At 36.9% G+C, this 25,734-nt stretch overlaps 1 protein-coding gene across 1 annotated transcript in view; it reads left to right on the top strand.

Moving 5' to 3' along the window:
* Rb1 (RB transcriptional corepressor 1) overlaps positions 1–25,734 on the top strand; it is a 130,924-nt gene that overhangs the window by 39,947 nt on the left and 65,243 nt on the right. The window contains exons 7-17 of the mRNA XM_021181654.2: positions 2,590–2,700; positions 5,271–5,413; positions 7,034–7,111; positions 11,727–11,836; positions 12,734–12,811; positions 16,210–16,297; positions 19,851–19,967; positions 20,761–20,817; positions 20,914–20,945; positions 21,026–21,102; positions 22,687–22,883. Of these exons, the coding sequence (XP_021037313.1) occupies positions 2,590–2,700; positions 5,271–5,413; positions 7,034–7,111; positions 11,727–11,836; positions 12,734–12,811; positions 16,210–16,297; positions 19,851–19,967; positions 20,761–20,817; positions 20,914–20,945; positions 21,026–21,102; positions 22,687–22,883 (1,088 nt within the window). The remainder of the gene's footprint in view (positions 1–2,589; positions 2,701–5,270; positions 5,414–7,033; positions 7,112–11,726; positions 11,837–12,733; positions 12,812–16,209; positions 16,298–19,850; positions 19,968–20,760; positions 20,818–20,913; positions 20,946–21,025; positions 21,103–22,686; positions 22,884–25,734) is intronic.

Here is a 25,734-nt window from a genome sequence, read left to right as displayed (position 1 = left end):
TTTGTCTGTTTTGAGCTAAACTCATTTCGTTATCCTAGTTCTGTCTTAGTTCATCTGACACCATGTTTTTATATAAATTGAGATCAGTAAGCTCCTTGTTTGTTTGTTTGTTTGTTTGTTTCAAAGCAAGTACTTGGCATGTAGCTCAGGCTACCTTTGAGCTGATGGTTTTCCTCTGGGACTTCACTGGAATGCAGGAGCGCCGACTTTGTCTCTTTGTTTATTAGATATTCTCTTCCTATTAGGTTCTCTGATTTTCTCCCCTTTTGTGATTTTACTTTTTCTTTTGAGTGTGCTTTTCCCCTTCATCTTACTGGTTTTCTCTGAGGTAGTTTGAGAGGCCCTCCCTTCATTCATTTTGCACTTAACATGTAGTTAGTTTGTATTCCCCATAGAATTGCAGTGTGAAGCTGGGCAGTGGTGGCGCATGGCTTTAATCCCAGCACTTGGGAGGCAGAGGCAGGCAGATTTCTAGTTCAAGGCCAGCCAGGTCTACCAAGTGAGTTACAGGACAGCCAAGGCTACACAGAGAAACCCTGTCTGGAAAAAACCCCCCCCCCCCAAAAAAAAAAAAAGAATTGCAGTGTGTTATAAACAGGTATTATACTACCTTACAGAAGGTAAGGGTGAGACTAGAGAATTCATCTGGAATGCCAGGAGCCTTTGCAGTTCTGAGACTTTGTAGGACAAACTTTATCCTCCCCTCTTTTCCCAGGCAGCATTGTATACTGGGATCCAGCACCGGTTCCTTTTACCTTCTGTAGCAATGACTTCTCTCTCCAAGTCAGAAGGTGGAAAGCTGAGCATTCTGCTCCATTGTTACAGGCTGGCACTGCCTCTCCTGGCCCCTGGCTAATGTGTGCCTTCCTTTCAGAAGGTTGTTTACCATGGGAGAGGCTGTTTGACCGGGCTTTGTGGTTTGCTTCTTACTTGGAAACACCTGATAGCAATCTCATCCCTGTTTCTTCACTAGCTTAGCTTTTATTTAACATACAAATGAATTTATAGTGACATTTTCATATCATTGATTTTTTTTCCTTTGCTGTCTACACTCCTGTAATATTTCTTTACTGAATTCATTGCAAACATTCTTCTGTACCATACCATATGGACACCTACCTGATGCAGAGTTATTAATTTTCTCACATATTTGGGAGTTTCAATATTCATTGCCATTATTACAAGCTTAGCAGGTACCCAGAAGAGAGAAAGTGAATCAGTCAAGCTTTTCCTTTATTTTAAAATGTATTTATTTATTTTTATCTTCTATGTGTATGAGTGTTTTGCTTGCATATATGTATCTTTATGCCAGGTACCTGTGGAGGCCAGAGACAGCATTAGATTTCCTGATATGGGAATAACAGACACTTGGTACTAGGAGCCTAACCTAGTTAGGCTAACCTGGATCGGCTGCAAGAACAGCAAGTGCTATTAACCATGAGCAATCTCTCTGGCCCCTACACTTCTGTTCTGTCTTAGAGAGAGAGAGAGAGCCACAAGAAAATGTGCACTTATATTTTAAAATAATTTACATTTGTATATAAATACCTATCATGCATTTATTTTATAAGCCTTGTAGTTGTGTGTGTGTGTGTATGTGTGTGTGTATGTGTGTGTGTGTGTGTATATATATATATATATATATATATATATATTATAAACTGTTAGGATGTTAGGATGTTATATTCTGAGTTTGTTGTTTCTTGATGGTTTTGGCTACTGTAATATTTTATAGGGGGTTAAACTGAGCATATGAGATATTTTATAAGTATTTTAAATAAAAGACAAGCATGCATTGTGCTTCAGTATGGTTTCTGGAAAATGTGAGTTTTGCAAGTCATACCAAAATAGGAAGTAAATTTTACAAAAAACAGTGTCAGTTGATTTTAATAAGAATTAATTATTGGGGGTTGGAGAGATGGCTCAGCAGTTAAGAACACTGACTATTCTTCCAGAGGTTCTGAGTTCAATTCCCAGCAACCACATGGTGGCTCACAACTATCTGTTATTGGTGTCTGATGCCCTCTTCTGGTGTGTCTGAATAGAGCAGTAGTGTACTCATACATTAAATAAATAAATAAATTGCTTTAAAAAAAGAATAATCATTGTAATCCTTAATCTTAAAATCCAGAGGGAAGATTAACAATACCTAATTTTGTAACTGCATTTATGTTTTAAATCTCATTTTTATTTTGTTTTTTATAAAAAAGAGAAAAGTCTTTATCGTGGCTGTAGTGATTAGCAAATGAATGAGCATATGAATATATTACTACCCACATTTTTTTTTAAATCTAATTTAAAGGTACCAGTCTCTAGCTTTTCTTTAAAGTGGACTCTTGAGGCCAGTGAAATGGCTTTGCATGTAAGGCACCTGCCATCAGCCTGGCAACCTGAGTTTGTCATGGGACCCATGGAGTAAAAGAGCACAGTCTCCTGCAGGTTGTTCTCTGGTTACCACATGTGCATTGTGGTACATGCACACATACATGCATGTGCTTACAAACATATGTGCATGCACACACAGGTAGCTAAATAAATAATAGATAAATATAGTTAAAACTTTTTAAATGTGCATCTTTTTCATTTTAGGAGAAGTATTACAGATGGAAGATGACCTGGTAATCTCATTTCAGCTAATGTTGTGTGTAGTTGACTATTTTATTAAGTTCTCGCCTCCTGCACTACTCAGAGAGCCATACAGTAAGTATTGTAAACAATACAGCGCTCCTCTCCTTTTCTTCAGCAGTTACCTACTGACTGTCTATAGGACTGGTATGGTCCTAAAACTGAAGGATGATGAAACATTATGAGGTGTGGACTTGGCTTTTGTTCTCAGCTCTGGTTTTCTGTGACAGAATCGGATGAGATGAACTTACTGAAAGAAGAGGTTGTTTTAGCTCACAGTGTGGGAGGTCCGGTGAGGGCTCCATGACCCAGTGTAGGGGAATGCCAGTGTGGGGAGGTGGGAGTGGGTGGGAGGGTGGGTGAGGGAGCACCTCATAGAAGCAAGGGGAGAGGGGATGGGATAGGGGGTTTCCAGAAGGGAAACCAGGAAAGGGGATAACATTTGAAATGTAAATAAGGAAAATATCCAATAAAAGAAAAAAAAGTAACTATTGCTGATCTAGTTAGATGACATTAAGCAAATCTAAGTGTAAATAAATCAGTTTCTTGGAATAGAAATGTTTCTTTTTGTCACCACAAGAATAGAACCTTGAATCACTTTTATACTATAGAAATATAAACTAAACTAAGGACAAGCTGATTCCTAGCTGCTGGAATGATAGAAGTGCTATTAGTAGATAACAGATCAAAACATCAAGTCTAAAGGTGCTGTTGAAGAGGATTAAATGGTGAAGCCTAATTCATCTCTGTGAGCAATGACTTCCTGGGAAAACATAATCTGGAAATTTTTGAGAATTATTCAACATATTGTGCTTCTAGGACATGTAGCTTTCCTGTTCTGTCTCTTGCAGCCTTCTGTCCCTTTGTCTGCAAGGGCCCTTGAGCCGTAAGGACTCTAGAGTTTTGTAGGTTTATCCATCGGGACTGGGCTTCACAGCCCTGCATTTTTGATTGGTTGTGATTTTCTGTAAAGGTCTCCATCTGTGATACAGAGAAGTTTCCTTGATAAGGACTGAAGAGTACTTCTCTGTGGTATAAGGACAGATGTTTATAGATTGTTATTAGGAATTATACTGGTCTAATAAAGTGGGGGTTGCAGGTTCTCCAGTATCTGTAACATCACTAGCCCTTAGGTAGTTGGCTAGGTTTCAAGTACCAGGCATGGTTTCCTTATTGTTGGGTCTTAAGTTCAATTAGAGAGCTGGGTAATAATGGTAGATGTGTTTTAGCTTTTGAGTATTTTCCACACTGATTTCTAGAGTGGCTAGACCATATTTAATCACCTGTAATCTTCTTAATAGCTGAGTCAACTTAGTTGGTCAGCAACGTTCAAAATAATACAGATTATTTAAGAAAATCACAATTTGTCATATTATGTTTATCTTTTATTTATTTTTGTGAAGATCACACTTTAGAATTTTATTTTTATTGATATTATTTGTGTGTGAGGGGTACGTGTAGTGTGGCTGAGTACAAGTAGAGGTCAGAGGACAACTTTTTAGTCAGTTCTCTGTTTTTCTGTTTGTGTGAGTCACAGAGATCAAACTCAGGGCATCAGGCATGGGTATCAGTGGCCTTTATTCATGGATCCCTCTTGCTGTGTACTTACATTTTATATTAGATCTGGTTTTTTGTTTGTTTTTAAACATATGTACTGGTGTTTTGCCAGCATGCATGCTTACCTGGTGCCTATGAGGCCAGAAGAGGGCATCCTATCTCCTGGAACTAAACAGATAATTATGGATTCTGGGAATTAATCCTGGGTACTCCGACAGAGCAGCCAGTATTCCTAACCACCGAGCCATTTCTCCAGCCCCCTACACCACAAGTGGGAGGATTATGTCTGGGCCTGTGTGCAAAAATTAAAGGACAGATTCCAGGAGTCAGTTCTTTACTCCAGTGAATGGGTTCCAGAGATTGAACTAGGTTGTCAACCTTGATATCAAGTGTCTTTGCCACTGAGCAATCTCAGCAGCCTAGGAAATATTTTTGCTCATATATATTGAGTAAAATACACTTACAAGTAACATAAATAATTTTTTGTCAGACTTTCTCTGGGTTTATGGGATGTAGCTTTTGGGGAATGAGATTGGGAGTAAAAGAAAAATGTGAGTTGCAAAAATTTGTAGCAGCGTATACATCACAACAGATATTCAAGGGCAGTCTGTGGCTCAGTGATAGAGCATTTGTGTAGCGTGCATAAAGACCCTAGATTTGATTGCCAGCTCTACAGAACAAGAGTGTCCCAATAATCATGAATTAATAAGTTAAAATTGTTATATAGTAAACCATAATAAGCAGAATAAAATTCTACCAGGATTATTTCAGACATCTTAGTTATAATTACAGTGTAGCATTATTTTATAATTTATTTAATGTTAATTATTTTGGAAATAGGCTGGCTTTGACATCGCTGTGTAGACAATGGTGGTACTGAACTTTGATTCTTCCTCCACTTCCCAAATGCTGGGATTACAGGTCTATACCAGCACTGCTGGAATATGTGGTGCTGGCAGTTGAACCCAGGGTTTCATGCTTTTTCTAGGCAAGTTAATCTACCAGCTCAGTTACATCCTCAGCCCAATTTCATTAATGGTCAATGTGGAATACACAATTGTTTTTATTCTAATTTACCATTTTTACAGAAACAGCTGCAATCCCCATTAATGGTTCGCCTCGAACACCCAGAAGAGGTCAGAACAGGAGTGCTCGGATAGCAAAACAACTAGAAAATGATACGAGAATTATCGAAGTTCTCTGTAAAGAACACAAGTGTAATATAGATGAGGTAATTTCTCTTACACTTTATTTAAAACAGCTGAAGTAGATATATATGCTACGTCTACCTGTCAATATATACTTCTTGTGAGCATACTTTTTTTTTTTAAGTAGGACCACTTCTATTACATAGGAACAAAATTCTGGGAAAAAATAGTTTTATACTTTCTTACTTTGCTTTTAAAGAGAATAGCCCCCTTCTGTACTCACTGGATTGTATCATGAAGATGATAGTTTTCAAATGTATTATTCTTCTATTCCATTGAATTTACTAATATCCATAGTGTTCTCAAACACCCTGCCAAGAAACCTCGGTTTCTCACTTCCATGAAGCTAAAGTTATCTAGCATTCATTTTCTGTTTAGTATTTTATGACTCTCTTTCCAAATACAATATCAGCTGTTAATAACTGTTGGGGAGAACTTAAGCACATATAGTAATTATTTTCTTCAAGAATCTAGGCATTGAAAGGACTTTTACAGGTAATGGACCCACGTCCCTGTAGTAATGAGCAGAGACATGTTTCCAGACGCTGGTTGCTCATCACTCGCTGAACCTTTGATAGCGTTTAGGACACGTCTCCCAGGCTCTCTGTTCATCCTATACATTCTTTCTCTCACAGTTTATTTATTGAAATTTTGTCTATAATTCATCATCAGATGTGTGAAGTGTTGCATCTTTGGAGTTCTGACAACTCTGGGAAGGAGGAAGCCTCTGTTTCCAGTGCTGATTAAAGCAGGGTTAGAGCCATTGCCAGCTGTCTGTGCTTCTTACTAATTTATGAATTCTGTATCTGTATGGGTATATTACATTTAGATGTTAACCCAGATGTTCACTTTCCCTCTTTCTACGGTCACAAGTTACGCATGCAAATAAGCTGACAAATGTCGTACAAGTAGCTCTGTCTCAATCCTGTTGTTTCGTCATAAGGGAACAAATAGTAGTAAATACATTTTCTATTTCCCTGGCTTTTTGTAATTACTTAAAATTAATTTTATTTTGCATATTAGAATAAATACATTTTTTACCTTAAGGAATTTATTCCTAGAATTTAGAATCTTTACACATTTACTATTCAAGCATAGCTAATAAAAACTAATATTTTAATTGATACTTGATAGCATTTATGGATATATAACTAGTGGCTAATTTTAATGATTGATTAGTAAATATCTTAGGTAAGTGTGAACAAATTAGGAAACAAAAATAGTGAGTGCTTCCTACACTTAATTCCTGTGTTAATTCTTATTTGTTAGAAAAAAGAAGTGGGAAAAAAAAGTTAGATTAAGAAGAGCAATTGGTTAAAAATTCTGTAGCACCTTGCACTGTAGAGCAACCAGTAATCTAAATGCGTTTATAAGTGATGTCGTTTCAATGTCTCCTCCTGCCATCAGTCCCATTCCATTAACAGTTTTCCACTCAAGCTCTGTTTTATGAAATCATTATTAAAAAGTAAACGATCAAATGAGTTATAAATTAGTGTCATTAATTTGAATGTAATGTAAGTGGCAGTTAGCTCGGCTAATGTGAAGGGTTACTAGGACTAGATTTGATTTTGTTTTAAATTAGAATATATCATCATATTACTGGATAACTTTAGATTTATATATTCAAATGTTGTATTTTTCAGGTGAAAAATGTTTATTTCAAAAATTTTATCCCTTTTATAAATTCACTTGGAATTGTATCATCTAATGGACTTCCAGAGGTAATTTGAAAAAAAATTCAGTTAAAACTAGTATGGTTTGTTTGAGACTTTGGGGGAATGGAATCATTGTTTACATTTCTTAAAATCAATTTACTCTATGTCAGTTGTTTATTTCTCAAGGAAAACTAAGCTGAGTAGAACTCTAAAGACAACTTTCTGTGGTGACAAAGGTTGTAAAGACGTACATTCAGATGTGTAAGTTACCATAGTTTGTCAGAAGACACAGAATTAGAAAGCTGGACAGCTGGTTCTTTTACCTGGCTTGGTAACTCGATTTAGGAGTTTACTTAATGCTTGTTATGTGTTCAATGTGTGCAAGTGCTGTGCTGGGTCACATGGTACAGAGATGAGCCTTCATTCACTGTCCTTAAAAGTGCTAGTGGGAGGGAGGGAAGAGGGCAGATGTGGGATGGAGGTGTGGTAAATGGGAAGTGGGATATCATTTGAGGTGTAAATGAATGGAATGGATAACTAAAAAAAAAGTGCTAGTGGGGGAGGCAAACGTTTAAATTAGAGGCTAGCCTATGTGCTCCTGAGCCCTCCCTCTTCCCCTCCCTAACAAAACAAAACCTCAGTGAAATGAAGAGTTTATTCTTTGAAAAGATAAGCAAGATTGATAAACCTTGAGCCAAATGGACCAGAAGAAAGACCCAACTTAATAAAATTAGGTGTTGAAAAGGAAACAAATACCAATGCAAAACAGGATCATTAGAGCACCATTCAAAACTAATATTCAAGCAAAAAGGAAACTCTGGAAAAAGTGGATAAATTTCAGGATATAAGTAAAGCAAGAGTATAGAAACAGAACTGTTAGAGTGATATTGGGAAGGGAATGAGTCTCTCCACTAGAAAAGCTCAGGTACAGGTGCACTCACTGCTGACTTCAACACCATTCCTCACTATTCCATGACCCAGGAAAGGAAGGAATGCCACCAGATACCGAAACAAAATGACAGCCCACAGCTTCTTCACAGGCCATCCTAGGGAAACTGCACGCAGAAGAAGGAAATTAGATCCTAGTTCTCATCCCATGAAGGTCAAATAGCTGTATCAAAGTCCTCAATGTAAACAGAAACTGACACTTCTACAGAAAAACATAGGTAGAATACTTTAAAATAGATACATAATTTTCTGAGAAAAATGAAAGATTACGATTGCTCAGCAATTGAATGAAACTAAAAGGCACTGCATGAAATTGAATGAACAAACAGCCTATGGAATGAGAGGAATTCTTTGGAAGCTATCAATCTTTGTATTATCATATATCATTCATATATATATATGTAATGGGAATATAATTAGTCTAGTCTTGATGGAATCAATAATGAAGTTCTGAAAAAAACTAAAATAGGACTACTAAATGACCCACCTGTATTCCTTCTGGGTGTATGTTCCAGAGATGTTATGACAGTATACCATAAATATCCTTGTATAGCCACGCTTATTGCTGCTCTAGCTATAATAGCTAATTTATAGAATCAGTCTAGATGTTTCTTCAGGAAATGGATAAAGAAAATATGACATTTATACATGGAGTTTTTTAACACTTTGGAGAATGAAGGCATTTATGCTGTTTATGGGAAAATGCATAGGCTTTGAGATCATAATATTAAGTAAAATAATATAAACTCAGAAATGTGCAGATGATAGCATATCAGTGATTAATTTTGAGTTACCAATAATACAACAGTGTCACATTAAAGAAAGAAAAGTACTTCTTGGAGTTGTTTAACGAGGAAAGAGTCCAGATTTGACTTCTCTACTTGACACTCACTGTGTCTTCTGTTCTGTCTACTGTGCATCTGAATCTGAGCCCGCCTAAAGGCTGTCCTTGTGTCTGTCTGTTTCAATGTCTGTGATTGCATGTCTGCTGTTTGAGCTGTGTGTGTTTGTGTGAGAGTGGTGTTTTTCCCCAACAAAGAGATTTATTCTGTTTATTGAACAGCATAGAACACATTGCATGGGGGAAGAATGGGATACCTCAAAGAAATCTTTAGAAGTTTAAGCAAGGGATTAATTCACTGGCTCCAACTGATTGCAGCCAATCCAGATAACAAAGACCTTTTTTTTTTTTTTTCTTTTTTAATCGAGCAGTATCCATAAAGGGTTGCTTTGAAATTTTGTCACGGATTTTAGGAAGGTTTTCTTCAGCTTCTGCTTTTGCAGCTTTCAGTAAATTAAATACATGCATTATCTAGGTCAGAGGCATGGAAGTGCGTGCAATTTAAAATTGCAGCTATGCATTAGCTTAGGTTGTAAAAATTGATTAGGTGGGAAATTCAAGGCAGGTAAGGTTGGTGGTGGTTACATTGTAGTCTTAAAGGTAGGTTAAGCAGTCTGAGTACACAGTGTCTTAGTCTTCATTTGTAAGCGGCCTCAAGGTATATTATTAACTTTGGCTGTGAGGTACAGCAAAAATTCCAGTCTCTTAGAATATAATAGATAGTTCAGAATATTGCATCACCACACAGAAAGACAAATACCTTATGTTTGCTCTAATCTGTGGATTCTAGATTTTACATAGATACAGAAAACCCTGAAGTTCAGAATGACAGGAGAGCAGCAGAAGACTTGGGAAGGGAAGAAAGAGTATGGGAGGATTTGTACGGCCAGAGTACTAATGCTCTTGAAAGACATGATGAACTCTAGGACTATATACAATAATAGCACACCAAACAAAAGCAGAACAAACAAACAGAAAACGCAGAGATAACAAAGAGTCTCCAAGAGTCTGACGGAAGTATGTATGGGTTCTTGTTTCCTGCGGGGGACTGTCCCATCCAAACTGGGGCAGGTGAATTTCCTGGAACACTGTTCTGAGGTGGTGTGATTTCTGCGCTGAGCATGCTCTATGCAAGATGGCTTTTCAAGTGACTGAACTTTGTCGCTTCAAAGGCTCAGTGGTATGTTGTAGTAGAACCTCTTCAAGTAAACTGCAAATTTTCTTACAAGATTGATACACAGGGCAGAAGAGTGAGTGGTCCACTACTGACCTGGGAAAGCAAGAAGGGCGTGGTCTTTTTTGTCTTTTGTTTGTTTGTTTGTTTTGTCCTTGTTTTTTCATACAGGGTTTCTCTATGTAGCTATGGCTCACTGTGTAGACCTGGCTGGCTGTGAACTCAGAGATCTGCCCTCTTCTGCCTTCCAAGTGCTGGGATTAAAGGCATGAGCCGGCACCACTTGTCTGGGACCTGGACTTTTAATAGTCTTATTTCTACCTTAGTCATTAGAAACCTCCTGTTCTCAACTCTAAAGAGTATCCTAAATAAAGTGGGTACCTTAAGAGAAACTTGACATTTTCAGTATTGCACATATAATTGTCAGTCAGATTGTGCTCTCTAAGGTAGGGCAGGAGTGATGACTAATCTTAGCCATGGATTAGTCACCACTCTGCCCAGTATATTAATGTAGGAAAAAACACACAATTTGCATTCTTCTACCTTTTTTTCTTTATAATACAGTTTTTGTTACCTCAAGATTAGGCTTTTTTTTGGGGGGGGGGTTCGAGACAGGGTTTCTCTTTATAGCTCTGGCTGTCCTGGAGCTTACTTTGTAGACTAGGCTAGCCTCGAACTCAGAAATCTGCCTGCCTCTGCCTCCCGAGTGCTGGGATTAAAGGCGTGCGCCACCACGCCCGGCAAGATTAAGCATTTTTTAAAAAGATTTATTTATTTATTTATTTATTTATTTATTTATTTATTTATTATAAGTACACTGTAGCTGTCGTCAGACACACCAGAAGAGGGCGTCAGATCTCATTACAGATGGTTGTGAGCCACCATGTGGTTGCTGGGATTTGAACTCAGTGCTCTTAACCACTGAGCCATCTCTCTAGCCCAAGTTTAAGCATCGAATTTGAAAGCCACAGAAAGGGCAAGGGAATGTAGGTCAGTGGTAGAGTACATGTCAGATATCCTGGGTTCTGTCCCCAGCACTGGAACAACAACAAACCAAACTAGGCAGGGAACACTATAAAGGGCTCAAGTAGTAGTGGAATGTGTGTTTAGTATGTACAGGACTCTTGGTTTTTCCCTAACACTAGAAGGAGGGGGAAAAAATCACAGCAAATCATGGTTATAGTAAGAGCCCTTAATGATTTGTTATTTTTTTAACACTGATATGACCACAAGTGAAAGGTTCTACTCAGAACACAAAAGTATTTTAAAAGGTTGTCTAAAATTACCTTCATACTCTGCATACAATAATATGTCTTTCTGACATAAATTAATTTTGTACTTAGATATTGTCCTTCAGATATCTCATTTTTATATGCCAGTATTAAAAAATTTAAAAAAATTTAAAATATTAAATGCTTTTGGTTCTAAACATGTTGGGTAGGAAATGGTCAACCTGTGATAACTTTTTTTGTGTTCAGCACGTGATGACCCTCAACTAGCTAAAATTCTAATAAGTGAAATGTATATGTAAAATAGTAAAAAAAAAATAATAAAATTTATGTGTAATGTTCTGTTCTAGACCAGTCTTACTTTGGATCTGGACTCAGTATGGTTTAAAATTAAATGTACATAGTATAAAAGTTCTTTAATGGAGTCTACTTATATATTCTAAGAGACATAACACAAAAAGGAATAACTGCCAATTTCTTTCTTTTGAGGTTGAAAGTCTTTCTAAACGCTATGAAGAAGTTTATCTTAAAAACAAAGATTTAGATGCAAGACTATTTTTGGATCATGATAAAACACTTCAGACTGATCCTATAGACAGGTATTGCAATGACATAACGTTTATATATTGGTATGCTTTTTATTTGGATTAATAATTACTCATATGTTATGTAGATTTTCATGAACTTATAAATCTTTTAGCATCTTTTGTAGCAGGTTATCTTCAAATGTCTTTGTCCAGTGCAAAGGTAGTTCTTTAAACATACAGGTAGTAACAAACAGACATTTACTGTAAAGTAGTTCTTAAGCCAATTTTCTGACTTTGTGTTTGTTTGTTTGGTCATCTAGATAAGTTTTAAATGTGTACCAAAAGAAAATGGTTGAATTAATTAGTTTACTCAAGAGTTTTCTCTTTCATTCCATCTTTTTTTATATGCTGTTGCTTAATTGATATTTCAAACAATTTTAAGAAAATATCCTCTTGACTTACCATGTAAGATTTCTAAAATAGGAAATGGCTGAGAGTAATTACAGTTTTTAACTGTTCATATATAAAGCTAATTTGACTCTTTAAAAAGAATTATTTTACTATGAAATTAAAACATATAATTTAGAAGTTAAACACAGTAAAATGTTTCTAGTTCTAAGTAGAAATGAAATCTTTGGACAGCATAGCGCACTGAAAAATGGGTTCTGCATTGTTTTAAGATCTCACGAAGCTTAGCCATTAACACCACCAGCCAGAAATCAGTTTCCGCTTTCCAGAAAGTCGTGGTTGGTGCACGACTTTCTGTAAACCATGAAGGAGAGCCATGCTGGAGAACGGTGGTGACAAAAAAATCATACAGGCAGCACTTATTTCGTAGCATATAGTGAACATTCGTGTGATGATCTCAACAACAGGAATTATTGTTATTTATTATTAAGTAATAACTGCTTTTTGGTGCATAAACACAAATTGTAAATTTCAGTATGAGTTACTTTACTTATCATTTAGTTTTGAAACAGAGAGAACGCCACGAAAAAACAACCCTGATGAAGAGGCAAACGTGGTTACTCCACACACTCCAGTTAGGTATGCCTTTTCCTGGGTCCAGTTTTCAATAATTGTTTATTCAGTCTGTGTTAGTGCTTCAGACTTGCTCTTTGTTGGACTTTGTATTTGCACAGCCTGTAACAAATGTGTATGGAGGACTGTTTTGTCGATTTATGACTTGCTTATGTTACAAATATAACTTGGTTGTTTTTATGTATAAGAAATATAACTTTAAAAGTATGTCTCGCTCAGAAAGGAGAAACATCTGTTTAATGTTGCATAGCCTAGAGTTACTTTGTGTCCCGTCCGCACTGCTATCCCACTTTGGTTCTAATGATCAGATCCATCTGAGGGCTCCACATGCTTTCCCCCGTTTCTGACCACCCTTGCCACCTTTGTGCAAGTCAGCTCTCTCCTTGAATTTGTTTAGTACCTAACTGATCGTGTCATTCATTTCTTACCACTGTAGCTTTCTCCTACCAATAAATCTGCTTTCCACAGAGCCTGGAAATAATAGTCTGTGAATGTAAATTAAATTGTGTGTGACTGCTGCTTAAACCCTTTGATTGCTTCTACTTGAATTTAGAATACAAAGCTTATTCCTTAACAATACCTAAGACCTTACATGACCTGTTTTCTGTTGCCTAGCCAACCTCGTTTTGTTCTTGATTACTCTGTTGGCCACACACTGGCCTTTTTTCAGTTTTTGAATTGTCAGAGCTCTTTTGTACTTGAGAGCCTTCATACTTGGCATTTTTTTCTTGAAATTCTTCTTTCTGTGGACTGCCATCTGTTCTTCCTTTATGTTCATGATATAACTATAAATCCATTTACATGTTTACATGTTTTCTCACTAATACCAACAATAGCCTTTAAGTTGCTTTCTATATGGACCATGGGTTTTTATTCACAGTTTTAATAATTAAGACCTGCCATGGTGCTTGGTACATTGCAAGCAAGCAGTGAGACTTATCAGCTACAGTAGATATGTGAACAGGCTCGTGACACAAAGTGACACAAAGTGTATGGAATTTGTCTCAAGTGAATTTTACCAAGGGGTAATATTATATAAAGAGGCGCTGAAATGTGGCACAGCATACGGATCTGGGAACTACTAGCTGCTCTGTACTAATTGTAAGATGGGGGATAAACTGCAGGAATAGAAAGCAGGGATCAACTAGTATGCCATCCTCACTTTACCTAGTGCATGGTGTGCTCTGTGTTTTAAATGGATGATAAACACAAGGAAAGATAAACACAGATTTGATTTCTCAGAGAAGTTTTTGTTTGTTTGGTTTCCTGGTGATCAAATTCAAGGCTTTGCACATGCTAAGCAGGTGCTCTATCATTGAGCTACATCCCCAGCCCAGACTTTAGTTTTACAGCTTTACCTATCAGTGGCTCATGGAAGAAAAGTGAAGACAGACAGGTTAGAAACAGGACTGTCAGTGCATCTTAGTGCTTAGAGCACAGTGCACAGGAGGATAACCTGAGGAATTCTTTTCCTGTCCATGCCTCGTGAGTGGGACTCTCTACACTGATCTTTTGGAGTAGTTCAGCTGAGACATGCCAAAGGACAGGACCAAGTGAATAGTGGTAGGAATGAAGGACCAGGGACAGCTGTGACAAATGTGATGCTTTCATGTTTCACATACCAATATTAACAGCATGTATGCAGATTCTAGTAAGCAAAGGGATCCCACGGATTGGGGATCATCCGTTAAAAACATGAGAACACATGGATCTGCCCAAAGCCAGGAAATACAAAAGGAAGAAGGTAAGGGTTGACCTGTGTGGAATGCAGTCAGAAGAACCAGATAGAAGTTCGGCTACAATTAGCTGATAAGGCTTGGAGCCTAGAGCGTAAAGCCAAGAATCTGAGGGAAGGTACCAGTATCAAAAAATAAGTGCTTGAGTCAGTTGCTTCAAAGAAGTCTGCAGTTTTGTTTTTAGTAGTTGGTCATTTGTGGCATTAGTCATTGTGACTTAGATTAATCTCTAGTAACTATAAAAATGTAGTGTGTGAAATATGAAGTATAGAGAAACCTGAGAATGTGGCATGTTTTGTATTATATTTAATCAGCCTTCCAGCCCTAAATGATTTGTGGTTCTTTGCATCCCATACAATGTCTCAAAAGCAAAGCTACAACACCAATCTTTAAAAAACACAAGTGTATGTCTGCATGCAAAGTTATAGAACTGTGGAGGTCCTGAGAAACTGGCAAATTTTATGCTTTAGCAATAGTGACTTTTAAAACTATCACTCTCTTCAGACCCCCCAGAAGAGGGCATCAGATCTCATTACAGATGGTTGTGAGCCACCATGTGGTCACTGGGAACTGAACTCAGGACCTCTGGAAGAGCAGTCAGTGCTCTTAACTGCTGAGCCATCTCTCCAGCCCCAGCAATAGTGACTTTTATGGTTTCTCAAGACCTTACTCTCCTCTTGAAGGAGTAATGAAGGCTCTTTTAATTCTTCACATGAGTTTCTAAGTATCTTACTGTCTTTATTTCAAAGCGTATAAAATTTAAGGATAGACATAGTGGTCCTTTATTTAATCTCCAGATTTGGGAGGCTGAATCAAGAGGGTTGTTGCAAGCTTGAGGCTAGCCTATACTACACAGTGAAGTCTTGGAGAGTGAGGTATTAACATTTAATTGTAATATTTTCTTGAAAGAATAGTATTTTGATGCCAGTTATGTATCCATATAATATGAAAATATAAGGTGTATTTTCTGGAAAACATCATTAGTTTGACAGGTAATTGTCTATTGATACTAATGGTACTTAGTTTTATTAGTAAGTGTATCAGTTCTGCAATTATACTTCATGATACTACTTTTCTAAAAGGCTTAAGTAATCTGTAATTTTTAAACTATACATGGTAAGCGGATTTTATTTTATTTAGAACTTATTCAAGATACATGGAATATATGGTATGTTAAGAGATGTGCTTAATAGGATGCCTTTACTAGTGTTTCCATTTTTCATAATTGTTTTGGCTATCCTGAGTCTTTTGGATCACCACATGAATTTTAAGATTATCATTCTAACTTCTGCAAAGAAGTGCATTGGGATTTTGATGAGGATTCCATTGGATCTAAAGATGGCTTTTGAGAGGATGGTGTCATTCATAAGCCCATGCTCCCACTTCACCTAACTTTTGACAAAGGCCAAAATATACCCTGAAGAACAGACAGCATCTTCAACAAACACTACTGGTCACACAGAAAATGAAAGTAGTTCCATATCTTGTACCTTGCACAAAATTCTGGGGTGAGTTCCTCCCTCCTTTACTTCCCTCAGTGCACTGTGACTTAGGATGTGTAATCCAGATTACATCCACCCCCCAAAGGGATATGTGATAGCTGTGCTTCATTCTTCCTCATTTTCTTTCTTAGTGGCTTAATGCTTCTTCCTCTGTTTTCTTCTCTAGGACTGTTATGAATACTATTCAACAATTAATGGTGATTTTAAATTCTGCAAGTGATCAGCCATCAGAAAATCTGATTTCCTACTTCAATGTAAGCCATATGTAAAATATCACTTGTGATATCTTAAAAGAAAATTGAAATTAGAAGCTAAAGTACTAAGTATATTTTAAAACACTTATTTTTTTTAATCCAAAATGTACTTATTTGGTATTTTATTTGTTGCTCTTTGAACTGCTCCAAATTTGATGGTTATTTTATTTAAATATTGTTAAGTTTTTCTTATGTTTGCTACTTTCCTTGCAACTGAGGCACTTCCCTCTAAGACACTCTCTTTTTCCATCCCCTTCCTTCCTTCCTTCCTTCCTTCCTTCCTTCCTTCCTTCCTTCCTTCCTTCCTTCCTTCCTTCCTTCCTTCCTTCCTTCCTTCCTTCCTTCCTTCCTTCCTTCCTTCCTTCCTTCCTCTCTTTCTCTCTATCTTTTTGAAGCAGGATCTCACCATGTAGCCCTGGCTGGCCTAGAACTGGATGTGTAGATCAGTCTGGCCTTGAACTCATAGAAATCTCCCTGACTCTGCTTCCCCAGTGCTGAGATTAAAACTATGTGTCACTTCTTTTTTTACTCCCTTTTCCTTTCTTCCCTTTCCTTTGTCTTCCTTCACATTGTATATGGATCTATCTGCATATATGTGTGTTTGTGAAGTCTAGGGTTCACCATCTGGTGTCTGTCTTCTGTAGTTCTTTACTTCATTCCTAAAGACAGATCTCTCACTGAACTTGAGCTCACCGAGTGCTATACCAGCTGTCAGTGAGCCCCCAGGATTGGGTCCTCTCATTTCTGCATCCCACTTCGAGATGGCAGATGCATGCTGCCACATCAGGTTGTTGGCTGAGATCCAAGCTTAGGATCGCATGGTTGCATAGCAAGTACTTTACCCACTGAGCCATGTCCCCAGCCCATCTTTTCTCTCTTTCTGTTTTCTACTACTGCTCAATATATATGCTTTTTCTTACTAAATTTAAGGTAGAATACACAGTAATGAGACTCATGTCATATTCAGACATATAGCTCACTATATATTATAATTTATCTATTCCTCAGTTCTCTGAAATACTATCTTCCTATTTTTAAGATCCCATTGCTGCTAAGTCTTCTGTGAGTCTAACTATTGTTTGTTTTAGTTTCTATTAGCTAATAGGACTTACCTTTCACATAGCCCTTCCCATTCCTAGAAGACCCTAAATTTAATATTTAAAAGCTCATGTTGTCTTTCCCTCAGAAACACAAGACAGAAAGAGTGGTGACTGGTGACTGGCATCTACGAGTGGTCCCCTCATTTCGTGTCTTACTTAAGGGTTAAGTGACAGGGAAATTTATAGTCATGCCACACCTGGCTGGGAGCCTTTACAAATGAATTAATATAATTAAGTGCCTTTTATACTTGCGAATGCTCTGTCTCATACTGGAACCAGTCTTTAGCATAGTATGTTGTTCTCTTCTACTGTATAATCCAGAGATTAGCAGAACAAGTTCTGTCATCCATAATAATTGTTCAAATATGATTTTATTTGCCCAGCTTCTATAAAATAATAATTCTATAGGCCAAGAATATTTGCCATATATCTACCCAATTGCTTACAGCTTTTAGCAAGGATAATGTAGATACTAAAGAAATTAATCTCTCGTCCAATATTTTCTTGAATACTTGCTCCCATCTTTGAAGTAGGTAGGAGCTCCCTTTTATTTGAGTTACTTTAGTTAAACAAGAAATTCTGTCTCAGGGACATTTTCTTAAGGAGAATTTATAGCTTAGCTTTTTAATGAGTTTGAAGCTTCATGCACTGTCAGAAGATAATTGGTGTGTAGATGACAGACGGGCTCAAGGCAAACATTGTGGAGACCATGATGGATTGTGTGAGTGTGTGTGTTTGTGTGTGTGTGTCTGTGTGTGTGTGTGTGAGTGTGTGTGTGTGTGTGGTTTTTTTTATCCTCCTCATCTTCCTCCTTTTTCTTTTTGGTTTGGTTTTTCCCTCTTTCTTCTCTCCCTTCCTTCCTCCTTTTCTTCATCCATCCATCCATTCATACATACTTATATCCACCCATTTTGTCCTCAAACTCATTATTTAGCCTATGCTGGCTTTGAACTCAAAATCTTCTTGCCTCCACCATAGCTGGAAATTTTACTTCTTTCTATATTCAGTTGTCTTCATTTTTTTCTTTTTTGGAAAAAAATAATTCCATCTTTCCTATACATAAAGTCTTAGAAATTATGCAAACATTTTGACATAAATAATATTACACTGGGAAATGGTGTCTTTGTTTGTGTGTGTGTGTGTAAGTATAATGTTCCTAAGATTAGTATGCTATTTTCCTTAGGAAATACAGAGTTATTGACATTCTATGTGCGTTACATTTTTAGTGTCACTGTGCAAAAAGAATTATAATCTTAAATTTAGAAAGTTTATTTTTAGTATATTTTGAATGTGTATGAGACATCAAGATTATAAAATATAAAATTAGTCTGATTATAGGAGACAAGAATGTTTGTAACACATTTTAGTATAGCATAGTATAGGTTATAGACTATTATAATATATCACTTGTAATTATTCTCCTGACTTGTGTACCTGAAAATACAAGTAAATGATTTTCCTAATTCTGCATTCTCTTCAAGAACATTTCACTAGGAAAAGAAACAAAACTCAAATCTTGCTTTTACTTCTTCATTTGCTTTTGAGTAGTAAGGTTATATACATTTTTAAAAAGTATTTTTTAAAAACTTTTTTAAAAGTTTGGGGGTTTTTGTTAGTTTGTTTTTATGTATATGGTTGTTTTTGCCTGCATGTATGTTAATGTACTATGTGCATGCAGTACCTGCAGAGGCCAGAAGAGGGCATTGGAACCCCTGGGACTCGAGTTACAGAGGGTTTTAAGCCTCCATGTTAATGCTGGGAACCAATCCATGTCCTTGGAAAGCCAGTACTCTAACTGCCTAGCATCTTTCCAGGCCACTAAAGCAATTCATAACTGAGGATACTTTATGAGAACATATGATAGATGGAAAGGCTGAGAGATATGTTTTGTCTATAACCTTTATTTGTTTAAAACAGCTCTTCTTAACCTGTAGGTTGCAACCCCATTGGGGGTTGCATATCAGATATCCTGTATATCAGATATTTACATTATGATTCATAACAGTTGGAAAATTAGTTATGAAATAGCAACAACATTGTATGGCTGGGCAGACACCACAACATGAAGATCTGTATTAAAGGGTTACAGCATTAGGAATGTTAAAAACCACTGGCTTAAAATTTCAATAACAGCCGGACAGTGGTAGTGCATGCCTTTAATCCCAGCACTTGGGAGGCAGAGGCAGGTGGATTTCTGAGTTCGAGGCCAGCCTGGTCTACAAAGTGAGTTCCAGGACAGCCAGGGCTACACAGAGAAACCCTGTCTCGAAAAACCAAGAAAAAAAAAATTCAATACCAGTGTACTGAATACTTTTCGTGTCTGACAAGCAGTGGGATTGCACGCTGACTGGTCACATTCTATAGTGTCACATTCTGTAGTGTCAGTTGCTTTGTTAGAGTAGAAGTGTTTACGCCATAACTTCAATAGTTATTTCTGTTTATATTTCTTAAAGAATTGCACAGTGAATCCAAAAGAAAATATCCTAAAGAGAGTAAAGGATGTTGGGCACATCTTTAAAGAGAAGTTTGCTAACGCTGTGGGCCAGGGCTGTGTTGACATCGGAGTACAGGTAACTTGAGGCGCATCTATTGGTCCTTAGAGTAGAACTCACCAGCTGCTGCCGTCCGTGCTGCGGTGGTGCTGTGTAGTGGGATAAGGTAGTGGCAGATGGTCTGTTGCGTTTGCTGCTGCTCACGGGAAACTTTAGGAAGGTGAGAACCACTGGGTTAAATGATTATGCACAAAATTCTTTTGAGTCCATGTAGCACTTAAAGGAATAGTCTTGTGTGTAAATATCTGTAATTCAAACACCAATTTTTCTTTTTACTTTTTCTTTTCTTTTTTTAGTTGATGAGAACTAATCATTTGTTTAAAACATTTACTGATTCAATCAACTTCAGTTTTTTGTTTGTTTTTATTTTTCTCTTTTTGGCCTGTGCTAGTATCATTGAGTTTTACAGACAGAAACTATTCTTTTAATCTTAGCTATTTCAAAAATCAATATTCTGCATCACCAAAAGGATTATACTAGATGTGTAAAATGTTTAAAATAGTTCCGGGCACGTCGTCTGTAGGGAGCAAGTGACAAAAGCTAGATGTGAGCGGGGAAGCATCAGCCCCCAGACAGACTACACTGGTTACTGGGGGTGCTCAGCACGAGTGCATAGTGAGCCCAGCACAGCATATATACACTCAGTGTATAGTGAGCCTGAGACTGTAAACAAACGGGCCTTTGTGATCTCCTGCTAGCCGGATTCCTAGAAGGAGCAGAATGTGTTTCAATAAAAGACTTTAACAAAATTCAATTAACTTTTTGACTTTCTGAAACAGTAAAATCTTATTATTTTTCCTTTTGTTTGTAGCGATATAAACTTGGAGTCCGATTGTATTACCGTGTGATGGAATCCATGCTTAAATCAGTAAGTTAAAGGAAACAAAATAGTAAAAAAAGAAAAAATTAATGCTGACACAAAGAAAGCTTCAATTAAAAGTTTTTTAAAAATTATCTGTTTTAGGAAGAAGAACGTTTGTCCATTCAGAATTTTAGGTAAATATTTTCTCGTTTTAATAAAACAATTTCTTTCTATAAAAGCCCTATTTAAAATTATTCACTCTTTCTCCTTTTAGCAAACTCCTAAATGACAACATCTTTCATATGTCTTTATTGGCCTGTGCTCTTGAAGTTGTAATGGCTACGTATAGCAGTAAGTTAAATTCTAATAAATAAGCATTGTAGCTTAATTTAAACAAATTCTTAAGTTGTGTTGTGGTTTTGTGTTGTTTTGTTTTTTGTGTGTAACTGTGTGGTGAGAAGGAAAAGTCATACTGTAGATCAATATATGCTGAACAATGTAATTGGCAGTTACAGCTATTTAAATGGTTTAACATGTCAGTCAGTTAAGTCATCTGGGGGATAGAATTTTATGAGGCTTCTGCGCACTGAGTGTATTGAATTCAGGAAAGGTAGCTAATGAAACGGCTACAAAGGCTTGTGAGCATGTAAAGTGCCACAGAGTATTGAAGAACAGCAGTGCTTCTGTGCCCCGCTGTTATGATGCCTCTGTGCTCATGAGACCAGGAGCAGGAGTCTACCAGAAACTGAATACTTCCTAATTGGTTGCTGTTTTTATAATACCTATGACAATTTAATGATCATAGAAAATAACAATAAGGCTCATAACTTTTTTAAAAAATAATCTGAAAAATATATTACTTTTCTTTTTTAATATATTACTTTTCAAACATTGTTGCAAATATTAAAATGTTTCACTTGCAGAAACAAAAGAGGAAGAGTTATCTAAAGATAGATAAATAGATAAAGGAATTTAAATTAGTAATCACTGAAACTGAATCTTCATAACTGCAATCTGTACATTTTTAAGAGAAATCATTTTCTAATAAAGCTAGCAAATTCTCTTCCATTTCCTTTTGAAGTGTTGAGAACTGAACTCAGGACGGGGACTAGGCAACCCAGCTCCCTCATATTTACTGGTTCTAAGAAAGGATCTCAGGAGTCATTGAATTCAGTCTGTAGACTGACCAGGTTTTGAACTTGTAATTCTCCTGCCTTAGCCTCTTGAGTATCTGGCATTATAGGCCTGCAGCATCGGGCTCAAAGAAGGGCCTCGCTATGTAGCCCTGACTGTCCTAGAACTCAATATATCTGTAGACCAGACTGGCCACAAACTCAGAGATCCACCTGGCTCTGTGGGATTAAAGGCAAGCACTGCTACTGCCAGGCTAATTAGCAGAATCTTAAAAGCATCACTAGTCATCCTTTAAAAGAATTCTTTTATGTTCGTGAGTAAACTGTAAACTGTAGTTGTCCTCAGACACACCAGAAGAGGGCATCAGATCCCATTACAGATGGTTGTGAACCACCATGTGGATGCTGGGGATTGAACTCAGGGCCTCTGGAAAAGCTGTCAGTGCTCTTAACCTCGAGTCATTTCATCCTAACCAAGCAGTAATGGTAGTTAAAGTGGATATTATAATGAATTGCTGGTAAGATACCTGCCTGGGTGTTAGTGTAGGGCATGTAAACTTGTGCAAATCTTATAGAAATTATGATTCCTATCTCTAAGGAGAATGTGTGCACATACACTTAAAAATTTGGAACCCAGTTTCTTGAGAGTCTGTAGACCACAGAATAAGAAATACCTGCTGTGTAAATAAAAAGTGCTTACCCTTTTTTTCTATATGTTGGTTTTGTGTGATAAGATCTTCCAAATCTCATCATTTCAGACAATAATATTTCATATTGACACATTTTTTCCTCTTGTTTTTAGGAAGTACATTACAGCATCTTGATTCTGGAACAGATTTGTCCTTCCCGTGGATTCTGAATGTACTTAATTTAAAAGCCTTTGATTTTTACAAAGTGATTGAAAGTTTTATCAAAGTGGAAGCCAACTTGACAAGAGAAATGATAAAACATTTAGAAAGATGTGAGCATCGAATCATGGAATCCCTTGCATGGCTTTCAGTAAGTGATTAGCTAAGTAACTGAAGGTATTCCTGTGTAAGTGACCTGTTAGGGAGCAGTTGTTTATTTAATGAATCACCTGTGGAATATTGGAATGGCCTGAGTGTGGGTGGGTGTGAGTTCCTGAGTGTGAGTGCAGGTCTGGGAGCTGCTGCTTGTTCTGCTGTGAACAACAGGCCAGCTGGCCTGCTGAGCAACTTTTCATCAAAGTCGGCGCTTTGAAGTCAAAGTCTTGAGGGTTGAGGTAATTTATTTAAAATCCAAGTTCATAATATAAATGTTTACACTTCGAGGGGCAGTGGTGGTGCACGCCTTTAATCCCAGCACTTGGGAGGCAGAGGCAGGAGGATTTCTGAGTTCTAGGCCAGCCTGGTCTACAAAGTGAGTTCCAGGACAGCCAGGGCTATACAGAGAAACCCTGTCTCGAAAAAACCAAAATAAATAAATAAATAAATGTTTACACTTTTCAACAAAATTAAAAGATTATGTACATTTTTCTGTTTTATCTGTTTGATCATTTTGTTTTAGTCATAAAGATAATAATCTGAAGTCCACACTATTATTTAATGGTAGATACCATTTTTATATCATTATAGGAGTGGAAATTATGTGCCATGGGCAGTTAGCTATAGAGCATGCAAGCTACTTTTGTTTTAATAAAGGCAATAAATCCTATATATTCCCCTAAAGTGCTGTTATATTCTTCAAGTCTACTTTACTAGGTAAGACCTTGTGGTTTACCAGATTTTCAGATTTTAAAATAATAATTCAAACCATGTTGCATAATAAGAATACTTATTTTGAACATTGATATGAAATGAAAGAAATTTCAAGTTTTGGAGAATCTTCAGTTTAGAATTTTTTGGATTAGGAACACTCAGCCAGTGAAAGTCTATGAAAATATTTTTATTTTTTATATGTTGTTAATGTCTGTCTGATTTTTAAATTATAAAATCATGAGATTGATAGTAGATAACATTAAGATGAGTCATGATATTGTCATGATGTAAACATGATATTGTGTATTTTTCCTGTAAGAATGATTGCTATTATATTGGAAAATATATCACATGGATATACTTAAGCTTTAACAGACCTTAAAAAACTGAAATTTGGGCTGGAGAGATGGCTCAGTGGTTAAGAGCACTTCCAGAGGTCCTGAGTTCAATTCCCAGCACACACATGGTGACTCACAGCCATCTGTAATGGGACAAAGACAGAAACAGTGTACTCACATACATAAAATAAACAAATAAATCTTTTTTAAAAACTGAAATTTTGGTTCCTGAGAAATTAAGAGCACTGGTCCAAAATTTCTGAGTTCAATTCTCAGCAACCACATGACGGATCACAATATCTGTAATGAAATCTGGTGCCCTCTTCTGGTGTACAGCTATGGGGGGGGGGCTTGAGGAGGGGGTAGGGGAAGGGCAAGGGAGGGTCCGTATCTCCAGCCCAAATTTCAGTTTTTTAAGGTCTGTGAAAGCTCAAGTATATGTGATATATTTTATAATTTTCCAATAAAATGGCAATCATTCTTACAGGAAAAATACACAATATCATGTTTATATGACATGACTCATCTCAGTTATCCACTTAATCTCATAATTTTATAATTTAATCTCAGGTGACAAATTAGATGAGGTTTTCATTAACTCATGAGTGCAACTATGTAATGAATACTCAGGTCAAGACCTACAGCAACTTTTGATTCTGTATCATTCATATATACACATAAATATATATACATGTATATGCATGTACATATATAAATATATATACACACACGTGTATATGTGTATATATATGTGTGTATATATATGTGTGTCTGTTTGTGTGTGTGTGTGTGTAGGTGTGTGTGTAGGTGTGTGTGTAGGTGTAGTGCTAAAACCTGATGAGAATGGACTCACATTGTATTGTTGATGGTAGGTGGGATCAAATGAAGTACTAATTATTTTCATCTCTCCCCTAAAATATATGTGCCTATGTTCATGTACTGGGGATTGAACCCAGACCATAGAGTGTCTTCCTTGGTCAGCTCCGTTCAGGTGTCTGCAGCATCCTCTGGTCTCCATGGCAACTTAGGCTTAGCTTTCATATCTTCATATATTATTAGCCTATCAGAGCCTCCTTGCAACTGAAGACCAAGTGTTCAAAACATGAGAATATGGAAGACATTTTAAGTCAAAGCAGGTGTATTATGACTCCAAAATGTTTGAGTTGTCCACTTTTAATATGGGTTCTAAAAAAAGATTTATTTATTTTTCCTTTATCCATATTAATGTTTCTTTGCTTGCATGCATGCATGCATATTTATATACCACATGCATGCCTATTAGATCCCCCAAAACTGGAGTCATAGATGGTTCTGAGCCACCATGTGGGTGCTAGGGATAAAATCAGATCATCTGCAAGAGCAACTCATACCCCTGCTGCTGAGCCCAGGAGTTGTCAGTTTAATTCCTACAGTCACATTTGTTTCTGCCAGAGCACGAACGGGTTTTCTCTGCCTTTGACTCACCGTGTCTCAATATTTCACTTTGCTTCTTGTCAGAACATTTATCTGTGGTCATACTTCCTTTACAGACTCACTGTGTTTAATGCCTACAATGTCTAAAGTCATTTATTGCCTTTGTATCTTATTAGATGACTTATTATATATAAACCACTTAAGACAGTGTATGGGGCCTGATGATAGCAGAGGTAGCAGTTAATTATATAAGGATTAGTAAGGGACAGGGGTGGTCAATTTACAATGATATCCAGGTTTCTGGCTTGTGTAACTCAGTGGTAGTGTCATTTAAGAAAATAGATAGTCTGGTTGTATGTAATTTTCTTTTTTTTTTTTTTT

The sequence above is a fragment of the Mus caroli genome, chromosome 14 (assembly GCF_900094665.2).
Source record: "Mus caroli chromosome 14, CAROLI_EIJ_v1.1, whole genome shotgun sequence".
Lineage (NCBI taxonomy): Eukaryota > Metazoa > Chordata > Mammalia > Rodentia > Muridae > Mus > Mus caroli.
Note: the sequence above shows the minus strand (reverse complement) of the source record. Positions and strands in the feature narration are given on the sequence as shown.